We start from the raw sequence: 27480 nt of genomic DNA, 5'->3' as shown, positions 1-27480 counted from the left end.
TTTGGCCATTTTGCATTCCCTTCTCTATTTGCACCTTCTTCTTCTTCCAGTTCTGCTTTAAAAGCCCACTAGTCGCGAATGGTTTTTGCTGTTGGTGAAAGGCCAAAATGCCGCCCAGCTGCTCTGTTTCCATGTTGTTCTGCATATGCTGTTACTTTCAATTTATAACCCACATTGCATGAATACTTTTTATTTTTTCCATTACGAAACTAGCTACTAACAAAAATATTGTATTGTTACCGATAGCACAAAGAATTTTCAATTCAAGTTCACTGGTGCCATAGACTGTATAGGCTGGATTTGTGATGGTGGGTTGGGAGGGAGATGGTGTTAGCTAGCTTTTGAATCCCTGGAACTCATGTTCACCACGTCAATGCACTGCTGCTGCCTGGTGAATCCATTGTTGACAGACAGACAGAGATTTCCCATGGAATTGAATATACTGCCATTTTTAAGACTGGCGGGAATTTTAAACCAAACACTGGACATTTTTATATTATTTTTGAGTATAAGACACACTTGAATTTTGGAGGCAATTTCTTGAAGATATAAATGCATCTTATAGTCTGTAAAATACAGTAGCAGCAACTCGTGCAAAAAAGTACTAGTTTTCTGTGCAAGTGGATTCATATATAAATGGCTTCAGAATGACTGACAAGCCTGTTTTCCTCCAAATATAACTGTTAATATAACAGAGGATTGATTGCAGTACATAGGACACACCCAAAGTCAAGTTAACGGTTCTGCTAGGTGCAGAAATGTATCATTGTGGTCAGCAATTACAGTTGCTCTGTCAGAAATCTAATCTTTTCATTCCCCATGAGACACAGCTGAGCTGCAATTTGTCATTCCAGTATCAATGAACATAAGGTGGAAACTTGTCACTGGCTGGCAGTGTCGTGCTTTGTTGAAACCTACACTGATGCTAAAATTACCTTGAAAAATTTTGGACGCAAGAAGCATGGACTCTTGCTTGTAGAACTAAACCTATCTAGGTTTGAGGCACATTTTGTGGAATGCACAAGTGATTCTGCAGGAAGGTTTGTAGTGAGACTATTCTGTAATGATGCAAGTTAAGTAGGCAGTTCCTTTTACATAACAGCAAGATTTTTCTCATGGGTTGACCAGAGGCTCACCAGAGATCCTAAATTGAAAGACAAACAAATTTTATGAGTAAAATTGTTGTGACACTTGGAACCAGCCAACTGCCCCTGGAGGCTTTGCCATATTTGGGTCCATGACCAAGACTACAGACTTATTTGAATGTTCTGCTAAACCCAGAAATGACATCTGACTTGACAGACTGTTAATAGTTGGACCTTTAAGTCTACAGTTGTGCACCAGTGTGTTGTACTTGCAACTGGTATAGATAATATGTATACACACATTTGTATAGCCAATGAATATCAAGCCTGCCAATGTATATTGTAGAGGAGTAACTATACTGCAACTCATCAGTAGTATCAGCCAAAAATGGTTACATATGAAATGGCAGCAAAAATTCTCACAAATTATTTTTAAGATAGTGACTGTATATCTGGTTGTGAAATTATAAAGGAATCGGTTACAATTCACACACACACACACACGTGTGAATTCCCTTTAAGATATGTTAATAATATAAAAACACTGAGGTCGCTAAAGGACCCATCTGCAAACAAGTTAAAACCGTGAATATGAAAACAATACATATATCTACAAACCAAACAACACAGTGAGCATGCCAAGCCTGAGAAAGAGTTGCATTTGGCAGATGGCTAATCTCTCACTTGATTCATTAGAAAACAATGATCACAAAATTTAATCAAACTACAGCATCACTTACGGGAGGCTGTGATATCAGAAGGTTTATGGCTTTTGTACGTGCACCCAGTACACTAACATAGAATTACACCTTTAAATTGCTATGTTCCGAGTCCAGGGTATGTGCATTTTCCTCACATGGAGCACTCTTGTTATCTTGGTTGCTGCAGCAAATTGATCTATCACCCAGTGCAGACAGAAAGCAAATGTATCTGTGGACATCGTCAGTTATACTGACATGGCATTTGACAGTACCTAAAGGATGCAAGACTTTCGTGGGGCAATGCAAGATGGTACAAAATACGTCAGATGTGTCACAAAATCGTGTAGCTTTGATGGGAACCCATGCCGACTTAATGTAGTGAATATATTCTACTGTTGCACAGAAAAACAGCCTTTGGTAGGATGGATTGAGCCTGGGCCTAAGGTTAGGTTTGGCTTGTCTTGGATGATGGTACTGAGTCTCAGGGGATGTGAAGAAAAGAAAAGAAAAGAAAAGAAAAGAAAAGGGGAGGGGGAGGAATAGGTCCTCTGGTACACAAGAATAGTAATTCACTATGTGCTATTTCTACATTTTCAAAACACATGTAGACTGCAATGTGTGGTTGCATATTGCATTGCATTACATTTGTCTATAACTTTAGGGTTGTAAGGGAAGAAAGATTAGCTACTGATAATCTTGATGAACTGCAGTGCTCTGTGTTCTGCGTTGCTGTACACATATATAGCCAAACAAGTTGCACGCTATAAGGAGATGCAACTGAAAAACAAACAGCTTGTCTACAAGAGAAGTCAACATGAATCGCTGTATTCTATTCCTGATGACACGAAGTTGTTGCACGGTGGAGTTGGGGTTCATAATACAATTTCTTTCTTTTTTTTTTTTCCCCCCCATGGAGAAGCTGGAATTAATATAATAACTTCATCACCTAACAAGATAATGTTGAAAAATGAATATTGTCCCATGTCCTGTTGCATGCATCTCCTATGAAGCAGTATTGATAGTAAATGGAAGTAGTGTCATTTGTAGGACATTGTATCAGTGCTTGATCTGCCAATTACTGAAGCATCATTGTTGAAACAACTTGTTGGATACTTACAGCCACCACAAGTAGAAGCTGTCAGGCCCCTTTTTCAGTTGGAAGCATTCTTTTCAGCCATTGGTAGGTATGTGTAACAAAGAGGTAGATGTCAGTCTCTTGTCACAATGGAACAGATTGTACTGGAATACACTGAAAAATCCATAAACTCTCAAGCTATTGTGAAATGGGAAGCTGGACTGAAATCTTCCAAGTATCCCCCATAACAACATTTGAAAATAACTCTTAGCATGTCTAATTGAGGCTTGTTCATTCATCTTAAACCCATCCTGCAATTGTACTGTTGCCAAAGTCTTTGCCCCTAGCCACTTCACAAGTGGAATGCCTATCACAAGTGTATCTCAGCCAGATTTAGATACAGTTGGACTTAGCTTGCTATCTGTGGGGGAAATTATTAACAACAGCTGCAGAGGTTTTGTTGGTAATGGTCACCTGACGACTACATCACCTGCAGTAGTGGGCCAGGATGATGGTCCTGCTCATTAGTTGTAGTGAAGGAAGGCAGCCAGCCAGCTCCCTTGTGCTGGAAGTTTGCTATTATGGAGGATATGCATTTTGGGGAGGCAGAATGGTATAGATGACAATGGTCTGTGCACCACAGAGGGCATTAAGGAACTGATCACTAAAACATGCCCACTTTTAAACAAAACAAGTGTGTTGTGAACATTGTTGATGCCTTCCAATGCAATCAATGACTTTTTTATTCTTTTATTTTCCTTTCCTTCTCTTGTTTTATTTTAGTAGTTACATTATGAGGTACCCCCCATGAACCATGGACCTTGCCGTTGGTGGGGAGGCTTGCGTGCCTCAGCGATACAGATAGCTGTACCGTAGGTGCAACCACAACGGAGGGGTATCTGTTGAGAGGCCAGACAAACGTGTGGTTCCTGAAGAGGGGCAGCAGCCTTTTCAGTAGTTGCAAGGGCAACAGTCTGGATGATTGACTGATCTGGCCTTGTAACAATAACCAAAACGGCCTTGCTGTGCTGGTACTGCGAACGGCTGAAAGCAAGGGGAAACTACAGCCGTAATTTTTCCCGAGGGCATGCAGCTTTACTGTATGATTACATGATGATGGCATCCTCTTGGGTAAAATATTCCGGAGGTAAAATAGTCCCCCATTCGGATCTCCGGGCGGGGACTACTCAAGAGGATGTCGTTATCAGGAGAAAGAAAACTGGCGTTCTACGGATCGGAGCGTGGAATGTCAGATCCCTTAATCGGGCAGGTAAGTTAGAAAATTTAAAAAGGGAAATGGATAGGTTGAAGTTAGATATAGTGGGAATTAGTGAAGTTCGGTGGCAGGAGGAACAAGACTTCTGGTCAGGTGACTACAGGGTTATAAACACAAAATGAAATAGGGGTAATGCAGGAGTATGTTTAATAATGAATAGGAAAATAGGAGTGCGGGTAAGCTACTACAAACAGCATAGTGAACGCATTATTGTGGCCAAGATAGATACGAAGCCCACACCTACTACAGTAGTACAAGTTTATATGCCAACTAGCTCTGCAGATGACGAAGAAATTGAAGAAATGTATGATGAAATAAAAGAAATTATTCAGATTGTGAAGGGAGACGAAAATTTAATAGTCATGGGTGACTGGAATTCGAGTGTAGGAAAAGGGAGAGAAGGAAACATAGCAGGTGAATATGGATTGGGGGACAGAAATGAAAGAGGAAGCCGCCTTGTAGAATTTTGCACAGAGCACAACATAATCATAACTAACACTTGGTTTAAGAATCATGAAAGAAGGTTGTATACATGGAAGAACCCTGGAGATACTAAAGGTATCAGATAGATTATATAATGGTAAGACAGAGATTTAGGAACCAGGTTTTAAATTGTAAGACATTTCCAGGGGCAGATGTGGACTCTGACCACAATCTATTGGTTATGACCTGTAGATTAAAACTGAAAAAACTGCAAAAAGATGGGAATTTAAGGAGATGGGACCTGGATAAACTAAAAGAACCAGAGGTTGTACAGAGATTCAAGGAGAGCATAAGGGAGCAATTGACAGGAATGGGGGAAATAAATACAGTATAAGAAGAATGGGTAGCTTTGAGGGATGAAGTAGTGAAGGCAGCAGAGGATCAAGTAGGTAAAAAGACAAGGGCTAGTAGAAATCCTTGGGTAACAGAAGAAATACTGAATTTAATTGATGAAAGGAGAAAATATAAAAATTCAGTAAGTGAAACAGGCAAAAAGGAATACAAACGTCTCAAAAGTGAGATCGACAGGAAGTGCAAAATGGCTAAGCAGGGATGGCTAGAGGACAAATGTAAGGATGTAGAGGCCTATCTCACTAGGGGTAAGATAGATACTGCCTACAGGAAAATTAAAGAGACCTTTGGAGATAAGAGAACGACTTGTATGAATATCAAGAGCTCAGATGGAAACTCAGTTCTAAGCAAAGAAGGGAAAGCAGAAAGATGGAAGGAGTATATGGAGGGTCTATACAAGGGCGATGTACTTGAGGACAATATTATGGAAATGGAAGAGGATGTAGATGAAGATGAAATGGGAGATATGATACTGCGTAAAGAGTTTGACAGAGCACTGAAAGACCTGAGTCGAAACAAGGCCCCCGGAGTAGACAATATTCCATTGGAACTACTGACGGCCGTGGGAGAGCCAGTCCTGACAAAACTCTACCATCTGGTGAGCAAGATGTATGAAACAGGCGAAATACCCTCAGACTTCAAGAAGAATATAATAATTCCAATCCCGAAGAAAGCAGGTGTTGACAGATGTGAAAATTACCGAACTATCAGCTTAATAAGTCACAGCTGCAAAATACTAATATGAATTCTTTACAGACGAATGGAAAAACTAGTAGAAGCCAACCTCGGGGAAGATCAGTTTGGATTCCGTAGAAACACTGGAACCCGTGAGGCAATACTGACCTTACGACTTATCTTAGAAGAAAGATTAAGGAAAGGCAAACCTACGTTTCTAGCATTTGTAGACTTAGAGAAAGCTTTTGACAATGTTGACTGGAATACTCTCTTTCAAATTCTAAAGGTGGCATGGGTAAAATACAGGAAGCGAAAGGCTATTTACAATTTGTACAGAAACCAGATGGCAGTTATAAGAGTCGAGGGGCATGAAAGGGAAGCAGTGGTTGGGAAGGGAGTAAGACAGGGTTGTAGCCTCTCCCCGATGTTGTTCAATCTGTATATTGAGCAAGCAGTAAAGGAAACAAAAGAAAAATTAGGAATAGGTATTAAAATTCATTGAGAAGAAATAAAAACTTTGAGGTTCGCCGATGACATTGTAATTCTGTCAGAGACAGCAAAGGACTTGGAAGAGCAGTTGAATGGAAGGGACAGTGTCTTGAAAGGAGGATATCAACAAAAGCAAAACAAGGATAATGGAATGTAGTCTAATTAAGTTGGGTGATGCTGAGGGAATTAGATTAGGAAATGAGACACTTAAAGTAGTAAAGGAGTTTTGCTATTTGGGGAGCAAAATAACTGATGATGGTCGAAGTAGAGAGGATATAAAATGTAGGCTGGCTATGGCAAGGAAAGCGTTTCTGAAGAAGAGAAATTTGTTAACATCCAGTATTGATTTAAGTGTCAGGAAGTCATTTCTGAAAGTATTCGTATGGAGTGTAGCCATGTATGGAAGTGAAACATGGACGATAAATAGCTTGGACAAGAAGAGAATAGAAGCTTTCGAAATGTGGTGCTACAGAAGAATGCTGAAGATTAGATGGGTAGATCACATAACTAATGAGGAAGTATTGAATAGGATTGGGGAGAAGAGAAGTTTGTGGCACAACTTGACCAGAAGAAGGGATCGGTTGGTAGGACATGTTCTGAGGCATCAAGGGATCACCAATTTAGTATTGGAGGGCAGCGTGGAGGGTAAAAATCGTAGAGGGAGACCAAGAGATGAATACACTAAGCAGATTCAGAAGGATGTAGGTTGCAGTAGGTACTGGGAGATGAAAAAGCTTGCACAGGATAGAGTAGCATGGAGAGCTGCATCAAACCAGTCTCAGGACTGAAGACCACAACAACAACATTATGAGGTTTCCATTGTCTGACAGTTAATTTAGTAGCACAAATTAGTAAATCTGGGGTTCACAGAGGAAATGACTATTTCTTGGCAGCCTGTATGTTTAGTCATTACATTCGACTGAATTACCAGAAAGTGCAGCCCCCTTTGTGCAGGTATACTTGAGTGACAGAGGAGTGCAAGTAGGCATGTTCAAGGGTCCATATGTTAAGTGACTTAAACAAGGTAACAGTAATGTGGAATTCAAGTTTGATGTGAATAGTAAGTCCTGAATCCATGAAGTGCCAACATATGGATTAGGCAATGATTTAATGTTAAGCAATTTGGAACAGTGGCTTCCCCATCGGTGGTCTGTGACTAACAAGAAATAAGTGCTTTCGTATTTCAACACGAATAGTAATGTTTACTACAGAAGAGCATAATGGTCAGTGAGTAGTTTACCACTGTTAACACTTATGAATAGTCATTGAAAATGGAGCATTGTGTGTTGCAGCAACTTTATGTATGTTGCCACAGGATGTAGTGCCCAAAAAGTGTAACCAATGTACAACAGGCTTCATCCTAATTGGGGAAAAAAAGTAAAGGTGAAATATGGTACTACCACATTGCATACTCCAGCTGTAAAGCAAACATTTAACAGGTGAACTGCTATGAAATTGAATTACCCTGTCATTGTGCAAGAGGCAGCTGACAGGCGGTCTAATACTTTGGGTTCTGTTCAATCATGGAAAAACACTTATAGAATATATAAGAACAGTTAGATATGTAACTAAACAGGCACAAGGTCATTCCAACATAATTAAATTCTAGCTTGTAGAAAAGAATACTAATTCGCCCAGAATGACAAACTCTATTTTAAACAATCTTCATGGAAGAAGACTTTTGGATTCTGAAAGACCCCAACAAAGATTAAAGTGAAAAGTATTTTCAAAATTTGTCCTGTAAGCATACAGCAATAATTATTAAAATGAGATGATGAGAAATATTGGAATATTAGTAGCAGAAGAAACAAGATAGAGAGATGAAGGAACAGTGTAGTCACATGGCTTTTTGGTGTGAAAAGGTGGCTTGCTTTGTGTTTGAGTATGGAATAGTGATAGTGAGAATAAGAATGAATTTAGACTTAACAGTTGAATCCAGAACCACCTCTTGTACTAGCAGCAAAAATAACATCCAAAGTCATCCCTATTTAAGACTCAGAATGGAATTTTAGATGGTGGTGCAAGTCTTTGGCTGGATTCCGGTAGACAGCGGACAGGAAATTGGAAATCCCGAGATAATCAGACACAAAGTAAAGCATACCGAATAAAATTTTCACTCCAAAGTAGGGGTCTGTCCTGATACGAAACTTCCTGGCATATTAAAACTATGTGCCAGACCGAGACTTGAACCCTGGACCTTTGCCTTCTGTGAAGTTTGGGAAGTAGGAAATGAGGCAATGGCAGAAGTAAAGCCATGAGGATGGGTTATGAGTCACGTGTAGGTAGCTCAGTCAATAGAGCACTTGCCCACAAAAGACAAATGTCCCAAGTTTGGGGTCTTAGTCCAACAAACAGTTTTAAGCTGCCAGGGTGTTTTAAAAGATACCTTATTAGCCACGACTGTAACTTATCATAGTGTTTGGATCTGGGGAGGTTAACTATGGGTAACATTAATGTTGAAATTAAATATATTTTAACTTTCTTAGCTCCATAGTGAGCTGATAGTGTACTGTGTATTGTTACATGAAGACTTACAATGAATTAGTGTATAAAAACAGCAGATGAGTAGTGTCAGAGGAAGAGAAGTACTTCCCCCCCCCCCCCCCCCCCCCCAAAGTAGCTGTCTTTCTCCTTCTATACAGACATTAGTGTGGGGACAATAGGTGGAAGAGTTGGTCTCGAGACCATTTACAACAAGACAAAGGCACTGGATATACAAGAGATTCAAGTAGCTGGGAGAAAGTAGGTAAGATTGTATACTCTTTGACCTGAGAAGTTTATAATAAAAATAACATATCAACAGGTGCACAGTTCAGAGGCAACAATCAGGAATGCAGTAATATTTTTACTTGAGATGATAACACTATGATAACACTATGATGACAGAAAACTTGAAGAGGAAAAATTCTTAGAAAGATTTTGGGCCCAAAAGGGGAGTTGAAAGCTAGAAGTGAATATCAAAAGAACTGCATTTAGAACTTGAGGGCAATGTTCTAAGAAATCAGACTCAAGAGTGCTTTGGGTAGAATACCAGATGTGGGTGATAAAGTATAGGAACACAGGAAAACAAGAACCAAGTGGATTGTTTTATATGGGGATAAAGGTGGAATTGAAGGACAACTGAAGAAATAAGTACATATCTACTAGTATGCCACAGATATATATATATATATATATATATATATATATATATATATATATATATATATATAAAAAACAAAGATGATGTGACTTACCAAATGAAAGTGCTGGCAGGTTGACAGACACACAAACATACACACAAAATTCAAGCTTTCGCAACAAACTGTTGCCTCATCAGGAAAGAGGGAAGGAGAGGGAAAGACGAAAGGAAGTGGGTTTTAAGGGAGAGGGTAAGGAGTCATTCCAATCCCGGGAGCGGAAAGACTTACCTTAGGGGGAAAAAAGGACGGGTATACACTCGCGCACACACACATATCCATCCACACATATACAGACACAAGCAGACATATTTAAAGACAAAGAGTTTGGGCAGAGATGTCAGTTGAGGCGGAAGTGCAGGGGCAAAGATGATGTTGAATGACAGGTGAGGTGTGAGTGGCGGCAACTTGAAATTAGCGGAGATTGAGGCCTGGTGGGTAACGGGAAGAGAGGATATATTGAAGAGCAAGTTCCCATCTTCGGAGTTGCTTGTTGGTGGGTTTGATGTGGACGGACGTGTGAAGCTGGCCATTGGACAGGTGGAGGTCAACATCAAGGAAAGTGGCATGGGATTTGGAGTAGGACCAGGTGAATCTGATGGAACCAAAGGAGTTGAGGTTGGAGAGGAAAATCTGGAGTTGTTCTTCACTGTGAGTCCAGATCATGAAGATGTCATCAATAAATCTGTACCAAACTTTGGGTTGGCAGGCTTGTGTAACCAAGAAGGCTTCCTCTAAGCGACCCATGAATAGGTTGGCGTACGAGGGGGCCATCCTGGTACCCATGGCTGTTCCCTTTAATTGTTGGTAGGTCTGGCCTTCAAAAGTGAAGAAGTTGTGGGTCAGGATGAAGCTGGCTAAGGTAATGAGGAAAGAGATTTTAGGTAGGGTGGCAGGTGATTGGCGTGAAAGGAAGTGCTCCATCGCAGCGATGCCCTGGACGTGCGGGATATTTGTGTATAAGGAAGTGGCATCAATGGTTACAAGGATGGTTTCCGGGGGTAACACATTGGGTAAGGATTCCAGGCGTTCGAGAAAGTGGTTGGTGTCTTTGATGAAGGATGGGAGACTGCATGTAATGGGTTGAAGGTGTTGATCTACGTAGGCAGAGATACGTTCTGTGGGGGCTTGGTAACCAGCTACAATGGGGCGGCCGGGATGATTGGGTTTGTGGATTTTAGGAAGAAGGTAGGGGTGCAGGGTCTCGGTGGGGTCAGGAGGTTGATGGAGTCAGGTGAAAGGTTTTGTAGGGGGCCTAAGGTTCTGAGGATTCCTTGAAGCTCCGCCTGGACATCGGGAATGGGGTTACCTTGGCAAACTTTGTACGTGGTGTTGTCTGAAAGCTGACGCAGTCCCTCAGCCACATACTCCCGACGATCAAGTACCACGGTCGTGGAACCCTTGTCCGCAGGAAGAATGACGATGGATCGGTCAGCCTTCAGATCACAGATAGCCTGGGCTTCATCAGTTGTGATGTTGGGAGTAGGATTAAGGTTTTTTAAGAAGGATTGAGATGCAAGGCTGGAAGTCAGAAATTCCTGGAAGGTTTGGAGAGGGTGATTTTGAGGAAGAGGAGGTGGGTCCAGCTGCGACGGAGGACGGAACTGTTCCAGGCAGGGTTCAATTTGGATGGTGTCTTGGGGAGTTGGATCATTAGGAGTAGGATTAGGATCATTTTTCTTCATGGCAAAGTGATATTTCCTGGAAATATATGAATATAAAAGGGAAACATTCCACGCGGGAAAAATATATTTAAAAACAAAGATGATGTGACTTACCATACGAAAGCGCTGGCAGGTCGATAGAAACACAAACAAACACATACATACACACAAAATTCCAGCTTTCGCAACCAATGGTTGCTTCGTCAGGAAAGAGGGAAGGAGAGGGAAAGTTTACCCACATCCTTTCGTCGATAGACACACAAACATACACACAAAATTCTAGCTTTCGCAACCAACGGTTGCTTCGTCAGGAAAAAGGGAAGGAGAGGGAAAGACGAAAGGATGTGGGTTTTAAGGGAGAGGGTAAGGAGTCATTCCAGTCCCGGGAGCGGAAAGACTTACCTTAGGGGGAAAAAAGGACGGGCATACACTCGCGTGCGCACACACACACACACACACACACACACACACACACACACACACACACACACACACACACACACATCCATCCGCACGTACAGAGAGACAAGCATATATATATATATATATATATATATATATATATATATATATATATATATATATATATATATATATATGAGGTACCAGAATCAAGGGGAACTACTACTACTTCAGGTGGGAGGAGATGACACGAGGCATAGTAGTATTACAAAATAAAAAACAAAATGCCCAATTATGACAATTAAAAAAAGCAGCAGGTTCTAGTAACATACATTCTGAAGGTTTACACTTGCTGTAATCAAATTAATTTCAAAAATGCAACAATAAATAAATGTATGGACATGTTCACAGTAATTTTCTTCTGCTGAAAATTAAATTTTGAAGCCAATTCTCATTTAAGAACAAAAGATAAATGCATTTATTTGTTTGTACATAACTACTGAGCACACCTGAATACTGTTCATATCAAGTTTAAACAAAACTTATAAACCATATGACTATACAAATAAAACCCAATATAGTAAGACAGTGCAGTATGCTGTTTTATACATAATTTGCCCATCTTGAAAAATATGTTCAAATTAAAAACAAAAGTTCAGGGAACATAATGATAGGTGCCATTAACAATTGTCAGCAATACTACTTGACCAAGTGAGACACCAGTAAAACCTCATTATTCACAGAGCAGCATGAAACTCTGCCGTACGAAACAAGACCACACCAATGACATTTAACATACATATCATCTTTTGGTTTTTGAGTATCTGTGAAAACTGTATTGTTCCAAATGACAATGATGCTATTAGTGATCTAAGTAATGAATGTCTTAGTAATATTTGCAAAGGCTTAAATGCTGCTGTCACATAAGTTTTTGTTTGAGATACACTTTCTGAGGATGTAAATGCCTGAATATATATATCTTTTGTGAAACCTGAATATGCCTATGTTATTGTCAGACTCATTCTCTGTCACACATTTAAGCCCTTCTCAGTATAGTGCTATGAAAGTTTCAACAATGGTGAACAGTACTGGTTCATTATATTACTGAACAGATGTACAATTTGGGCACAGAACAGATACTGCAATTGTCATGATGGATTACATGAGTGAAAACAATGTGAGGTCCCTCAGAATAAGTAAATGGAATGCAATAAACATGAGTTACATTTCTAATGTGTAATACTGCACAATGGACAAATACCCATTTGCAAGGAAGAATTCTGTACATTTTGTGACTGCTGCACTTTCTTTCTCCTATAAATCATAAAAAAACCTTTGTAAAAATTTCCTTATTTTGAAGCAAGCAGATGAGTGGTCCCATTTATGTAGTACTGATGTAACTATCTTGTTTTGTATCAATGCATTTGCTCTCACTACTTAGATACTTTCTAGAGACAGGCTTTTATATTCAACAATGTAAAGCTACACCTGCAAAATGCCTCATATTATCTCCTATACTGGACTTGTTACACTGCCTCTGTTAACTTCAATGGGTGTGAAAGACAAATAGGGATTAATATATAAAATGTATGGAGTATATATATAAATATATTCTTCTCATTTATCACTCTTGTGCAAGTTTATTTTTGCTTTATCTCACAAGTTCCATTTGGCAGTTATCATTGTATTCCCCGAACTACTCGGGCATCTACATTGTATATATAAAACATAAGTAATTTACAATAATAGTGCCACTCATGCTAAATTATTAAAATGCAGTTCATACAATAAATTATCAGACTATGTTAAGGGAGCAAGTTATTCATGAGATGGCAGATGCATCTCCTAATGCAGCAGCACTGTATAGCAATTTCCTTGGCCCTCTGACCTCATACACTTTTTCAAAACTCAATGCCACCCCCCCCCCCTCCATATATACATACATAATATCTTGCCAATCACATTACCAAAAATTAAAATTGTTTGTATAATTATTCCTGTCCATTGGTAATAATTCAAGGGCTGTTACAATTACTGTGTGTCGCTGACTGGTTACATGATCAAGAAATATGTCACTGTGTGCACTCACATTTTGCAATGACTTGAGCCATTTTATGATATAACAAAATTGTATAAAAATTGTGTAACATACACAATAAGAAAATTAAAGTTGTAGTAGTGCACTGAAGAGGAAATATTCTGCTGTATACCAATACACCTGTTTTAAGCATTTTTAAGGCACAGAACACACATTGTCCTTTTTCACTACACTGTGAAAAAAATGTCAATATATTGGCTGTACACAAAACATGTTACTAATTGCTGGCAGAAAATACAACACATTTACAAAGCATAACTTCCGTATGTAAAGTAGTAACATCGAACACTGCAGTAACAATTTAGAATTATAAAATAAACAATTTTTCGCACACAGTGGCTGCCATTATTACTTTCTTTTTAACTGACACAGATAACATTACACAAGTCCTACATATTTAAGCAAGTGAGGTACAGTTATAACAAGGATAGCTGATCCAACAATTAGTAATTGTGTTGTACGCTGCTGTCTTTGCAGTTGCTGTTCATGTTCAATGGTGACAACAGTAATTTTGTCATTTGTAAATTCCGAAGTCGGAATGTGAGACACAGGTATTGTGGATTTTATCTCCTGCAATTTTTTTTCTATAATTACTGTCTGTTTGTTCAAAGCATCTGTAATAACATCTGTGTTACCAACATTTTTGTGGTGTTCAGCTCGGGTTACATCATTCAGTTTGTTAACCATATCTTTCAACTGCTGGATCCCTTCAACATCTGAAAGTGATGCCACAGTTTTCAGTTTATCAATAACACTAGACAGCTCCTCCTCATACTTTGGCAAGATTTCTGCACGAAGTCCTACACTATCATTATTATTTCCAACAGAATCGGTTATCAATGTCCGCAATTCCTTCATTTTTAATCTATTATTAACTGAGCTCCCGACAACTCCAATTACTGTTCCAATAATGGAACCAATTATTGACCAGTATTTTGTTTTTTCAGCTTGTGCTCGCTCTTGTTCATGACTTTCCTTAACCGCTGAAGAAAGCATGGAAAAGTATTCTCTCTCTTCCCTCTCTAACTGTTGAAATTCAGTCATTAGTTTCCTTTCTTCCTTCAGTATTTGATGTTCTTGTGTGATTAGCTGAACATAACGATCCTCTCCTCTCGTGGTACTATCCAAGGCAGCATGTATATCCTTCAGTTGGGTTTGAATTTCTGTTACAGCTTTATTTGCTTCTCTCCTCCTTTCCTGTGCGGCTATGAACTTTTCTTCAGCTTCAAGTACCCTAGTTTGCGCTCGCCTGACTTCATCCATTCCAGTTACTTCTTCATACCACTTCACTAGGTCTGTTAATTTACGTGTCAACAGACTTTCATGCTTCTCTGTTACTACACTGATCGCTGGCTGAGTGTTTGATAAAGCTTTATATAAATAAACTATAGGTCTTCTTGCCTTTTTCCTGAATAATTCGCTGACGGTAGTAACTCTACGTAGAGCGACAGCCATACCTAATTTTTCTGTATATCCAGCTATAAAACAGCTGTATAAAGGTTACTAAAATAACTACACACAGAACTAAGGTGTCTGTCTGATTTGGGTAAGACACGTGACGTACGTAGAAGTTATAATAAGTTTACTAAGCAAATTACAATTTTATGCTGTCGTTTACCCCTGACGCGGTTGGATTACGTTATGGTACAATACCTGGTGCCCACACTCTATTGCTTCACGAAATGCTGTTGTGATCCATTACCGGTTTTTATTAATAGACGGAACGTCAAATATAAGCAGTTTTATAACATAATTCCTAAATGACAGCTTCTAGGAAATAAAGCAGTGAGTGTGATAGGTGTGCTACAAAAACAAGCACTTTCTCCAAGTCAAACATTATTTACAGTGTCACACTATTCCCCATGTCACTATCACATGTGATAACAGATACAACTCTGGTCAGATGTAAACACTTTGCTTTTAGTTGCACAGATAAAACATTTGCAATTTGAAGGTCTTTGTTTTTAGCAGAGGAAGTTTTAATACAATATTGTGGAATATTGAAGACATCTGTTGCTTTCGTGTTCTTTAATGTATCTAATTCCTGTTGGAATCTTAATGTTTAATTGTGAACCTTATTAATTTAGGCTTTTTAGAAAAAAAGATAAATACACATTGTATTCGAATCTTGCGGTGCGAATTACAGTTTGCATTATTTTGATAAGAGGGGTTAAAGTTATTATACTAAGGTTATAATTAACTTTTCACATTGTTTATTTATTATTGTATAATGTCAGATACCGATAATTTCTTCCTATCGCCAATAAATATTGACTAAAGTTGATAAGCATTCTACCTTTTTCTTTCAGCGATGTTAGAAAACTTAAGCTCATAGCGATAGATATCCCAGAATGCATCACGTCCATACCCTTGGCAGTCAAGTGCAAGCTCTGTCTCAGTGTTGTGCGAATTTCGTCTTACGTAAAGGTCTAAATAAACTATGTTTTTAGCGATTTCGTGATGGATGACAAGTGTCGGAATGTGTATGCAGATATGTGTCGTTAAGTGTATTGTGAAGTGCGTGAACCATTAAAGCCTGCAAAATAGGGAATATCTTTTTAAACGCGAGGTAGGGCGAGACCCATCGGTGCTGCCTACCCACCATATTTCTTGATAACTGGCCTGATGCCATGGGTTGTTTTGGTAGCGGAGGCTCAAAAGCGGACCAAGAAGAACGAAAAATTTTAAGTGAACGAAATAAAAAGATAAACGCACAACTCCAAAAGGATAAACAAGTGTATAGAGCAACGCACAGGTTATTATTACTAGGTAAATAAAAGATCAGAGTGCTTTAGTTGATCGTAAAGTCCTGTCAGCCATATTGAGACAGCATGAGATATTTTTGATTAATTTTGTGTTCTGAATTACGCCTGATATGACTTCTGTTTTTTAACAAGGTGCCGGAGAATCAGGGAAAAGCACAATAGTGAAGCAGATGAGGATATTGCATGTCAATGGCTTTAGTGAAGAGTAAGTGTCAGTCTCTCTACATATCTAAGCATGTTTCATTTTGATGTATTTTTGTGTAAATAAGACGCCGGTTTATTGAGAAAATGGTTGCTGAAGTATCTGAGTGACTTCTCTTGTGTATACAAACATGATTCAGATGTTTAGATTCACGCCAAGTAGCTTATGTTGATTTCGTTCTCATCCAGTCAAACACTTGTTAGGAGCGCCTCTTTTTCGTCGTACATAATCGTTATTATATCATTTACTCCACTGAAATTATGCAAATTAATCATCCTTGGGTAATCCAAGAAAAATTTATTGTGTGTGGACATACATTTGAAATGCAGTTGTTTTTGTTGACTTACTCTGGGACTAGCTATCAACATGATACATAAACAGTGGGAGTGCAGACAAATGAAAATGAGTCTGTAAGACATGTTGTATTACTGTAATTACATCATGTGAAGATCATTTGTAGTTGCTCCATTGGTAAATGGAAACGTCTTCATCAGTCATTAAATGCCTTTAAATTGTAAACTTTGTGTTACTGTGGTACAGAAATTCTTGTTTGGGGAAGTAATTTTAGCGCTCAGTCCACTGATATTTACATTAATCATAGTTATTTGAGTACAACACAATTCCCATTGTGATTTTGAGCAGTTATTTATGTGAAATTTCTATGTGCCATTTAAGACATACGTGTGAGCTTCATTTTTAGATGAAGCAGAGTTCATTAATTTTTTTGAATATCTCTCTTTCCAGTCTTATGTTAGACTGGACTGTTAAAATGTTGGTGTGGCCAGATTCTACCCATATTTTAAGGTTATAATCAATTCCTTGCACAAACTTCAGAATGGTATGATTCTCCCTCCCTCCCTACAACCTACCCTGTTTTGTTTTTATGAGGCTCTGTTAAAATGGTATTAATACACTTCTCTGATTTTGCTATTTTTCCAATTCCAGCAGAGCAACGAACAAGTTCCCTTTTCATATTCGTCCTTATCCTTCTAGAAAATATATCTCTACTTCTCATTAAAACTGTTGTGTGTGTAAGCTTTCACAGAAGTTGTTTACGAATTTCTTGGTTCTTGTTACTGCATTGTATTACCTAGAATGTGGGTTCAAAGATTTTGAATAAAGTGATGCAGTATCAAAACAGTAGAACTTAGAACTACAATAGGGCCTATATTATTGCCTCAGTATTCTTACCTTCTGTAATTGGCAATTTATTTATTTCCACTGTTTTGTGTAATTTCCAACATTTGTATCGTTTTGTATGTAATGATCTTCCAATTTAGCCATCAGAGATCACTTTATAGCTGACTCAAAGCACCATTTAGCCAGAATCTATTACTAATTACTTTTTCCTGTGCGTGTATGGTGGAACTGTCTATTCTATACAGGTTCCTAAGTTTGTGCTGTAGTGTGGCACATAAATTCAATACATTGTGCACTCTGCTAAATAATAGGAACTTGTAGTTCCATATCTGCCCACGAAGTTCTTGATGCTCTGTGTACAGAAACGTTGTTTTGATAGTCATTTTCTGGTAGCTCTTTGGTTTTTTTAAGTTTTTATTTATTTATTTATATTTTTATTATTGTCCCCCCCCCAACCCCACACCCCCCTCCCAGACATTTTGTGTGTAGAAATAGGTACAATAATGACTACATTATCCCTTGGGTAATGCCTGTTAAAATTTGTTGCCCTGTATTCCAGCCACTTCCTTTCCTATATAAATTGTTCTGGTTGACATTTGATTTTACTGAAGATCAGAAAACTGCCTATAAACCCTTGCCTCACATAAACTTGGCTCATCTGAAAATTGAAATGGCTCCTGCTGATTTGTTCTAACAAAAAAGTGAACTTTAAACTAATCTTTCACATTTTCAATGGGCGAATCACAAGAATTATGACAATTCAACTTGTTCGATACAGTGTTTGTTTGGGAGGGTAAAAATAGCCAATTCTTTGGTTGGAAGAAACTAATTCTTGACTTCGGAAGTCAGTCTTGAAATGTCTTCTTTGTGTCTTCAATACCACCTCTGTTACCTGTATATGGCGATGTTCATGATTTGTGTCCTGAACCAGGCATTTGGAAACAGTGATCATTGTCGCTGAACTCTTATCAACTGACTACTACCTTCCGTAAGGCCTGTCGGCCCCACCCACCGTAGCACTGAATTAAAAACTATCGTTTGAAGGGGAAAAAAGTCACAAGACATATTTCGTTGAAATATGTAGAGATTAAATGTAAATGAGTTATACGCAACTACAACCAGTAAAAAAAAAAAGTGACTGGTTGCAGTTGTGTATAACTTATTTACATTCAATATACAGTCACGGTTCTAAAATATCCGTAATGGATAAGCATAATATGTAGAGGTTACTCTGAAAATATAGTTTAAGTGCCTGTTTAGTAATAGTGACTGAGTTAAAGGGAGTTTGAATGGTTTTTTTTTTCCCTCTTTTTTTTTTTCTTTCTTTCCCCCCCCCCCCCCCCCCCCCCCTTTTTCACGTTTTCGAATTTTTCTCTCATCATAAAATTTGCGATTTCCCAAATGAAATGGTATATATATCACTTATAAACTCCCAAGGGAAGTATTTTACTTTATTTTTTAAAATATAATCTACACTGGTTGAAAATGTAAAATTTTTACGTGTGTTACTTCAGGATCTAATAAAATCGATAATTTTTTATATAGAAGGCTGTGGATTGCTGGGTTATAAACCTTAAACTACATGTTTGTATTGGTAGCACTGTCAAAAACAATATCGTATCGTTTCATGGTATAAACACACGTTGAATGCCGAAGTGCTAACGTTTTTCCAAGGAAATGTGACCAATAGATTGGTAAATCTCTCAAAAAGTAAAGTTTGATGCCAAAACAAAGTGTTTTTAAGAAACATGGATTTCATGGTAATAGAATTTCAAATAAAGGGAAACATTGTGTTCAACATGGGGCGCGTGAAGTTACAGACAATGAAATCCAGGCAAATTTGTCAGTATCCAGAGAAACATCCATTAGAGCTTTGAAGATTAAAATAAAACATTGTGATACAGTTTTCTCAAAACGAAAGTGATGTAAATGATATGTTGGGTTATATTCTCAGAGATTTCCACATCCTGACAGGGGTGTTAGGTGAATGTGTGTGTTGTAAAATAGGTGGAGGACCAGTTAGTTTACATGAAGACAGGGAGGTATCAAATGGACTAGCCAGAAAACGTATTATTAATTGTGCCAGTTGTAAATATACTCATTCATTTTGGAATTCTGATAAGTGTAAAGATAATTATTTTGAATTGAATATTAGGTGGTTTTATGGATTGAGAGCTATTGGCAAAGGACACACTGCAGCTGAAATAATGTGTGCCATGATGAATATGCCAAGTCCACCTTGTAAAATCGACAAGTATGCAGGATTTATTGGAGCTGCTGTGAAATCTGTTGCAAGTGAGTCAATGAAGGGTGCTGCATACGAAGCTGTTGAAATATATGATGGTATGACTGACATACCAGTAGCTATTGATGGCACTTGGCAAGAGTGCGAATACAGTTCCAAGAATTCTGTTGCTACGGTGACCAGTGTGGATACTGGAAACGTAATAGATTTCCATATTTTAACCAAACATTGCTATAAGTGTAAATCAGGGAATGAAGACGTTAATATCTGTGGCAGAAATTATGAAGGAACAAGAGGCAGTATGGAGGCCTTTGCAGCTATTGAAAGTTTTAGTTGATCTGTGAACGAAAGGGGAGTGTGTTACACTAAGTTGTTAGGTGGTGATGACTCAAAAGCGTATAACAGTGTAGTAGCTGCTCAGCCTTACAGTGAGAAGATTATTACAAAACTGGAATGTGCTGGTCATGCCCAGTCCAGCAGAGGATGGGCCCCAGGTTGAGGAAGTTTAAACAAAGTTTGAGAGACAAGAAACTTTCTGATGGTAAAACCACAAGAGACAGGCTGACAGACAAAATGGTTGATGATGAACTACAGCAGTATTATGGGATGGTCATTTGAAATAATCCTGAGAATTTGTTGAATATGAAGCAGGCAGTATGGGCTACCTTCTTCCACAGACTGTCAATTGATGAAAATACAGTACACCACCTTTACCCTCCTGGACCTGATTCATGGTGCAATTACCGCAATGCCCAGTACTCAAACAGTTCATACAGCCATAAACGTTCCATCCCAGCAGCGGTCATGGATATCAGAAAACCTATTTACAGAGACCTGGCAAATCCTGAATTACTGAAGAAGTGTCTGCATGGTCAGCCTCAAAATCCCAGTGAGTCATTCAATAATTTTATATGGAGTCCCTTACCAAAAGATGTTTTTGTTGGAAAGAAGACACTAAAGTGGGGGGGGTCAGTGATGGTGTTATTGCTTTTAACGATGGCCACATTGTTAGGGTGAAATTGCTACTTCATATGGGAATTAATCTTGGAGCAAAGTGCATCAGAGAACTTGGAACGGATGGACAAGGTTCGCATTGATAAAGCAGAGTATGCAGCACAATTGTCCACTAAGGAGTTCAGAAAGAAGAAAAAACTTGAAAAAGATCAAGAGGATGATATACAGTATGGTGCAAGGTGCTTCTGAGTGACTAAAAATAAAAAAATTAAGCACATATTAAGTGAATTACAGTCTTTTTAAATTTTAGAAGCCGTTCCTGAAAAATTTACATTTTCTGTTGCATTTTCGCTAAATCTTGGAAACCATTTCGAGTACAATATTCAAATTTTCAGGAAGCAATAACTTACATATCCTGAGTCTACTGAACTAAAAGAAGAACATAATGTTATGTATAATTAAAATTATTTAGCATAACATATACAAAAGAAGTTCACAAAATTTTAATCATGCAATTTAAAAAATGTATTTCTGAAAGCAGTGGTTGAAATGCAATTATTGTTGTTCAGTAGGCTCAGAACATAAAGTTTAATGTCCTGTAAAAGTTTCAAGTCAATGGCTACAGTGGTTCCTGAAATACAGGGAAGCCAAGTCGCTAAATTTAACATTATCGGGGTAGGGCAGTCCATCTCTTCTTAAATAAAGAATGAAATTTGGTCTGATATGCTGTTAATTATTGATGTTAACGTTAGTGACTGAGAACTAGTTCGTGTACCTAAGAATGACAGAGGAAATTGGTTGTGGCCCATTCAAGGAAGCAGCCCAGTATTCATCCCAAGTACCTTGTGCAGCATGGAAAGCCCTAAATGAGGATAACCGTATTTAATGTTTAGAGATGCAGGATGACATTTTTTGGTATTATTTATGTGAGTGTGTTACAACCTCATTGCTCATCTTTGGTTTTATGGTTGCAAAGGAAGGCAAGAAACTCAAAAATGGGTGAAAAGAGAAATTAAAATGAAAATGAAAAAAAAATGCTGTTAATTAAATAATTTCATTTCCCATATTTTTGTCTTTGCTTAAAGGAAGCTATATGTGTTTCACATAAAGATGGAGTTTAGTCAAATTGCATGATACGGCAGGGTGTTTCTTCAAAAGCTCATTAAGTAAATTTGGAACTTTGCTCAGTGAGGTTAGGTATAGTTACATTTGTTGCTAAGCATCACATTCATACATTTGAGCTGTAAACTTTGTGTAGTGATGCGCTGCAGTCCAAATGCTTTTTATTTCCTCTTAACTTATTGTTGGGCTACTTTAACTGGAGATATAATTTTTAATTTTATGTGAATTTTGTAGCTGAACTGTGCTTCTTTTCATTCATTCCTTATTGTAGTAAATGTAAAGTTCTACTTAATTTATCATCAAAACCGTTGAACATAATTTTGACAATATTCTCTCTTACACTGTCTTTAATTCGTTGGTGCGTTAGTATGCATATTTACATTAATTATTAGTATTTAATACATTAAAAATATCAAGTAAAATGCTTGTGTAGCAAACACTTTGACACCCTAGTAGTTGTGAGGAAGATACAAGGGATGCTTTTGATTGAGCACGTGTGTTCTGTGCCAATTAGGAATTCATTCCATCTAGCAGCAAACTGATTGTATTATTCTTGTTACTCTGATATTTAGTAGTAATTGCAGGAAATCGTACAAGGAGAAAAATATTTTCACAGTTCCTTAATGGTCATCCCTCCTTATTTTGAAATTGAAAAATAGGAACTTTGCTTTTTGTCACAAATTATTTCTTAAATCTGGAGGAGAATTGTCGTTTGAATTTGTGAGTACAACATAATTTTTTCCCAGTGGAGATTCAGACCATTTCTCATTAGAGGGCTGCTAGTTTTATGTTAATGTTTTTAGAATTGTTGTTGATAAATTGTGTGGGTAGTGACTTTGATTCTGGGGAAAATTTGAAATATTGGGTTGATTGAACAGCATTATTGAACAATGTGAGAATAATGGTAGTACTAGTTTTAAATGTGTTACATGTGTTAGAAAAGTCATACAGTTCATGGGCAAGTATTGTGAGTTTTTGTTTCCAACATTAGTCATAGTAATTAGTTATTTTATTTTCTCGCTGACCAATATTCTCTAATTATTGTCCCCTATTTTTGAAGTTGCGCTAGAATAAATTTGTGTGTAGCTTTTTGTGCTATTATGTAGGAAAAGCAAGCTATATTTATTGAGAGTTGCAACTTTATTCATAAGTTATCCTCATCACCCTCTCCGTGTCAAAGCAGTTCAAAATTATTAAAACAAAGCTCAGTTGTGGAACATGTGATGCAAAATGTGGGCTTAAATACTAGTCCAATCAGAAATATCATCAGTTCTTTCAACAGTAACGTCTAGACAGCTTGAACATTGCTTTCTTTTCTGCCACGTATAGTATTGCAAAGATAATACTGTAATCCATAAGCAGTGGGTAATTTTTATTTTACACACATCTGTCTTGTCTCTCATAAACATAATTGCTGCAACACATGACTGTTGACATAATCATCTAACCTGGACCAAGCACGGTGGCGCACTGGTTAGCACACTGGACTCTCATTTGGCAGGATGATGTTTCGAACCTGTGCCCAGCCATCCTGATTTAGGTTTTCCATGATTTCCTTAAATTGCTTCAGGCAAATGTTAGAATGGTTCCTTTGAAAGGGCACAGCCGATTTCCTTCCCCATCCTTGCGTAATCCAATGGGGCCGATGACCTCGCTGTGTGGTCCTCTCCTTCCAAATCAGCTAACCAACCTAATCTGAAGAAAAAAAAGGAAAGGATAATTTGCTGCTTCATGTGTTGAAATTGCTGTTTATGATGATTGTCTATTGTCATAGGATGGCTATATTTGGGGTGGGGGGAAGAATTACTGACATTAATACTTGACATACTTCTGGAGTGTATTTATTGTACATGATAATGGTGATAAATTATTTCTTTTATGTGTATGTTTGTTTCACCACAATTTTGGCATTTGTTAGATATCCGATACATTGAATTTGGCAATGTTGGTGGCTGGATCCCTTCTTGACACCACCACTCCCTTCCTGGAAGTAATTTGTGTACTTCATATATGCATCTAGTGTAGATCTCATGTTAAAGTGTGGTAATGTTTTCTAAATGTTTGTGTAAACTGTAACTGAGGCAGAAAGTGGTTATCAGCCTGGCATTTACCTAATTGGATGTGAAAAAAATGCCTAAGAGCTTGATCCAGGCTGGCTGCTCACCGATCCTTGTTGTTAATCTACTAGGCGGATTAAAGCAGGTGCTGGTTCAGGTGCCTGTGCGCTGATGGCAGTGTGTTAGTGCACTGAGGGCAGGTGAAGGTGATATCTGACTGTTACATCCCAAATCTATAGTATTATCATAAATTTTCATTCAAGTATCTAACAAAAGAAAATAAATGAAGAAGATAACTTTGCCAGGAATTGAAGATGAAAAAAGAGGAATACATTTATTGGCAGCATGAAATTTGGACTTTTTTAGAGATATAGACCATTTTCTCGTAGAAGTAAGGACCATTTCCATGTACACCATTTGTGGTATTATATAATATAATTTGTGATAAATTAACTTCTCTTGAAACAATGCTGCTAGTTAATCCACAACCATAGCGCAAAGAAGATAACACGGATAAAGTAATGTAAGAAATCAAACAGTGGAAAATCCAGCATGGAATGACAACAGTATCATAAAAAGGATAGATTGCTACTCACCATATAGAGGAGACACTGAGTTGCAGACAAGCCAAAACAAATAGAATTGTATACATTTGAGCTTTCAGCCTAAAGGCCTTCTTCTAAAGTAGAAAACACACACACATTCTCACGACCACAACTGCACATGCACAACCACTCTCTGGCCACTGACACAGGGCTGCGTACAGCAACTGCACCTGACAGGAGAAGCACTCTGTGGGTGGTGAAGGTAAGGACGACACTAGGCAGGGAGGAGGAGGGATAGCAGGGTAGATGTGCTGCTTGTGGAAGAGTGCAGGGATGTGGTAGGAACAGGATAGGGCAGCTGGATGCAGTAGGAAATATTAAGGGTGGCAGGAAGAGGAGAGAGTGGAAAAAGGAGGGAAGTAGAGGGGGGACAGGACTAGGACTATGTTGCTGGAATGAAGAGCTGTGTAGTGCTGGTGTTGGAGCAGGGTGAGGGAGAGGTAAGTGAAGGACAGGGGCTAGTGAAGGTTGTGGCAAGGAGGTTTACGGGAATGTAGGATATTTGCAGAGAGAGTTTGCACGTGAGCGATTCAGAAAAGCTGGTGTTGGTAGGAAGGATCCATACGGCACAGGCTGTGAAGCAGTCACTGAAGTGAAGCACGTTATTGGGCAGCATTTTCAGCAGCTGCGTGATTGAGCTGTGTATTGGCTGCCTCTCATTGGTGATCATTCATGCCAATAGAGAGCTCGTTGTCATGCCCACGTAGAAAGTAGTATAACGATTGTAACTTAGTTTGTATATCACATGACTGGTTTCACAAGTAGCCCTGCCTTTAATAGGATAGGAGATGCCTTTGACCTGTCTGGAGTAGGTAGTGGAAGGAGGATGAGTGTGGCGTGTGTTGCATCTAGGTCTATTACTGGGATATGAGCCATGAGGAAAGGGGTTGAGAGCAGGGGTGGAGTAGGGATGTATAAGGATACTGTGTAGGTTTGTTAGGTGGTGGAATACCATTGTGGGAGGGGTGGGAAGCATAGTGAGCAGGCTATTCCTCATGTCAGGACACAAGAAGTAGTAGTCAAAGACATAGGTACTGATGTAGCTTCCTTGAAGTACAGGTCAGCATCGAGGAAGGTGTCGGAGAACCAGGTGAAGCAAGGTAGAAGGCTGTGAGTATCTGGAGGAATGTGGATAGGGTGTCTCACCCTCAGTCCAGATTACGAAGATGTTATCAGTGAATCTGAACAAATATGAGGGATTTGATAGGTTGATATAGGATGACAACATATGGGTGTCCCTTGCTCTACCACATATTTGTTTCGACAAGTAATTGTGGATGAGGATATATTTGGTGATGGTGGCTAGGAAGCAAGTTGTAGGTTTGGAGTCAAGCCGGGTGTTAGGAAAGGTAGTGTTCAGTAGTGTCAAGATGTGGGTGTTATGGGATCTTAGTGTAGAGCGGCATGGCATCAACAGTGATGAGCAGGGCGCTATGTGGTAAAAGAACAGGAACTATGGAGAGGCTGTGGAGGAAATGTTGGTATTGTCCTCCACCTCAAGGATGGCGACATCAGTATCTGCCAACCACCAGCAACCACTTTGACAGCTGACACACATTTCATTCCAAGAAGTCCCTAGCCAAACACAGACATCACATCTGTAGTGTTGGACAGGTCCTCTCCCCATATATAAGGTGTCTCACTGATGCCTTTACAGACCAAAATTACCCTCCCAACCTTGTCTGAAAACAGATACACCGTGCTCTGTCTTTCCATTTATCTGCCGCCTCTCACATACCCACCGTTTGGCCTCAAAAGAGCACTCCCCTTGTGACACAATACCATGCAGGATTGGTGGAAGTGAATCACATTCTCTGCCATGATTTTAACTACCTCATGCCTTGAAATGAGGAGTGTCCTATCCAGTATCCTTCCCACCTCTCCCACAGTGGTTTTCTACCACTCACTGAACCTACATATATCCTTGTCCATCTCCACTCCAACCCTGCTTCTAACCCCTTGCCTCATGGCTCATGTCCCGGTAATAGACTCCAATGCAAGACCTCTCCTGTATATCCTCCCACTACCATGATCATCACCTGTCTCCCCCCCCCCCCCCCCCCCCCCTTCCCCCGGCGGTTGGGTCTCTTCTGGTGCTTCCGCACCCACTTCTTGAGCATTGGCTCACCACCTCTTGGGGAAACCACTCCCCATCCGTCAGCCGGAGGCACCTCATCCTCCTCTGGTTTCTCTAGCTAGGAAGAGGTCTTTTGGGACTCTTCCTTCCACGATTCTTGCTGGTCCATAACTAGACACCAGCCAGGGGCTGAGGGAGACACAGGTTGATGTCTGTCCTCCTCTGTACTTGAAATCAGTTCAGGGAAACCTTCTCAGCCCTCGTCTTCTGAGGAGGAGGAGGATAAAAAGAAATCTTCTAAGACAAAGGAAACTCTGATGGGCCTCCACATCAATGGACTCTGCACATAGGCCTTCTGTGCCAAAGGTGGAGATCCCGGTGGCTCCTGAGGCACCTGATCTCCCCAGGCAATGTGCCACAGAACCTATGTGAGTGCATGCCGACATCTCATCTGGTGGCCGTACATGACCCCAGCTCACAACCTGCCCGTGCTGCTCCCCCACCCCCTACCCCCTCCATTTCTGGTCACTTCATGCCCCAACAGTAGTCAGTCATTTTTATCTGCCAGTGGAATTGTAATGGGTTTTTCCACCCACCTGGCGGAGCAACAGCAGCTTTCAAGCACATACACTGCATTCTGTTTTGCCATCCAGGAAACATGGTTTCCAGAAATTTGGACCCTTGCCCTTCGTGGCTACTGAGGTTATTTTATGAATCATACTAACTAACAGAAAGTATTGAGTGCAGTTTGTACAAATGTGCTGGATTCAATATATAGTGGCCTTGTACCTCTTGATACTCCATTGGAGCCTGTGGCTGTTCAGGTACAGGCACA

At 39.2% G+C, this 27480-nt stretch overlaps 2 protein-coding genes across 2 annotated transcripts in view; one reads left to right on the top strand and one right to left on the bottom strand.

The window, feature by feature from the left end:
- Positions 1-11834: 11834 nt before the first annotated feature.
- On the bottom strand, positions 11835-15366 carry LOC126416550 (mitochondrial potassium channel-like). The gene has a single exon (XM_050084295.1). The coding sequence runs from the start codon at positions 14931-14933 to the stop codon at positions 13857-13859; it is 1077 nt and encodes a 358-aa protein (XP_049940252.1). The 5' UTR covers positions 14934-15366; the 3' UTR covers positions 11835-13856.
- Positions 15367-15864: 498 nt separating this feature from the next.
- Positions 15865-27480, top strand: part of LOC126416747 (guanine nucleotide-binding protein G(s) subunit alpha) — a 373751-nt gene continuing 362135 nt past the window's right edge. Inside the window, exons 1-2 of the mRNA XM_050084587.1 lie at positions 15865-16247; positions 16376-16448. Of these exons, the coding sequence (XP_049940544.1) occupies positions 16109-16247; positions 16376-16448 (212 nt within the window). The 5' untranslated portion in view covers positions 15865-16108. The remainder of the gene's footprint in view (positions 16248-16375; positions 16449-27480) is intronic.

This window comes from Schistocerca serialis, chromosome 8 (genome assembly GCF_023864345.2).
Source record: "Schistocerca serialis cubense isolate TAMUIC-IGC-003099 chromosome 8, iqSchSeri2.2, whole genome shotgun sequence".
NCBI classification, from domain to species: domain Eukaryota; kingdom Metazoa; phylum Arthropoda; class Insecta; order Orthoptera; family Acrididae; genus Schistocerca; species Schistocerca serialis.
Note: the sequence above shows the minus strand (reverse complement) of the source record. Positions and strands in the feature narration are given on the sequence as shown.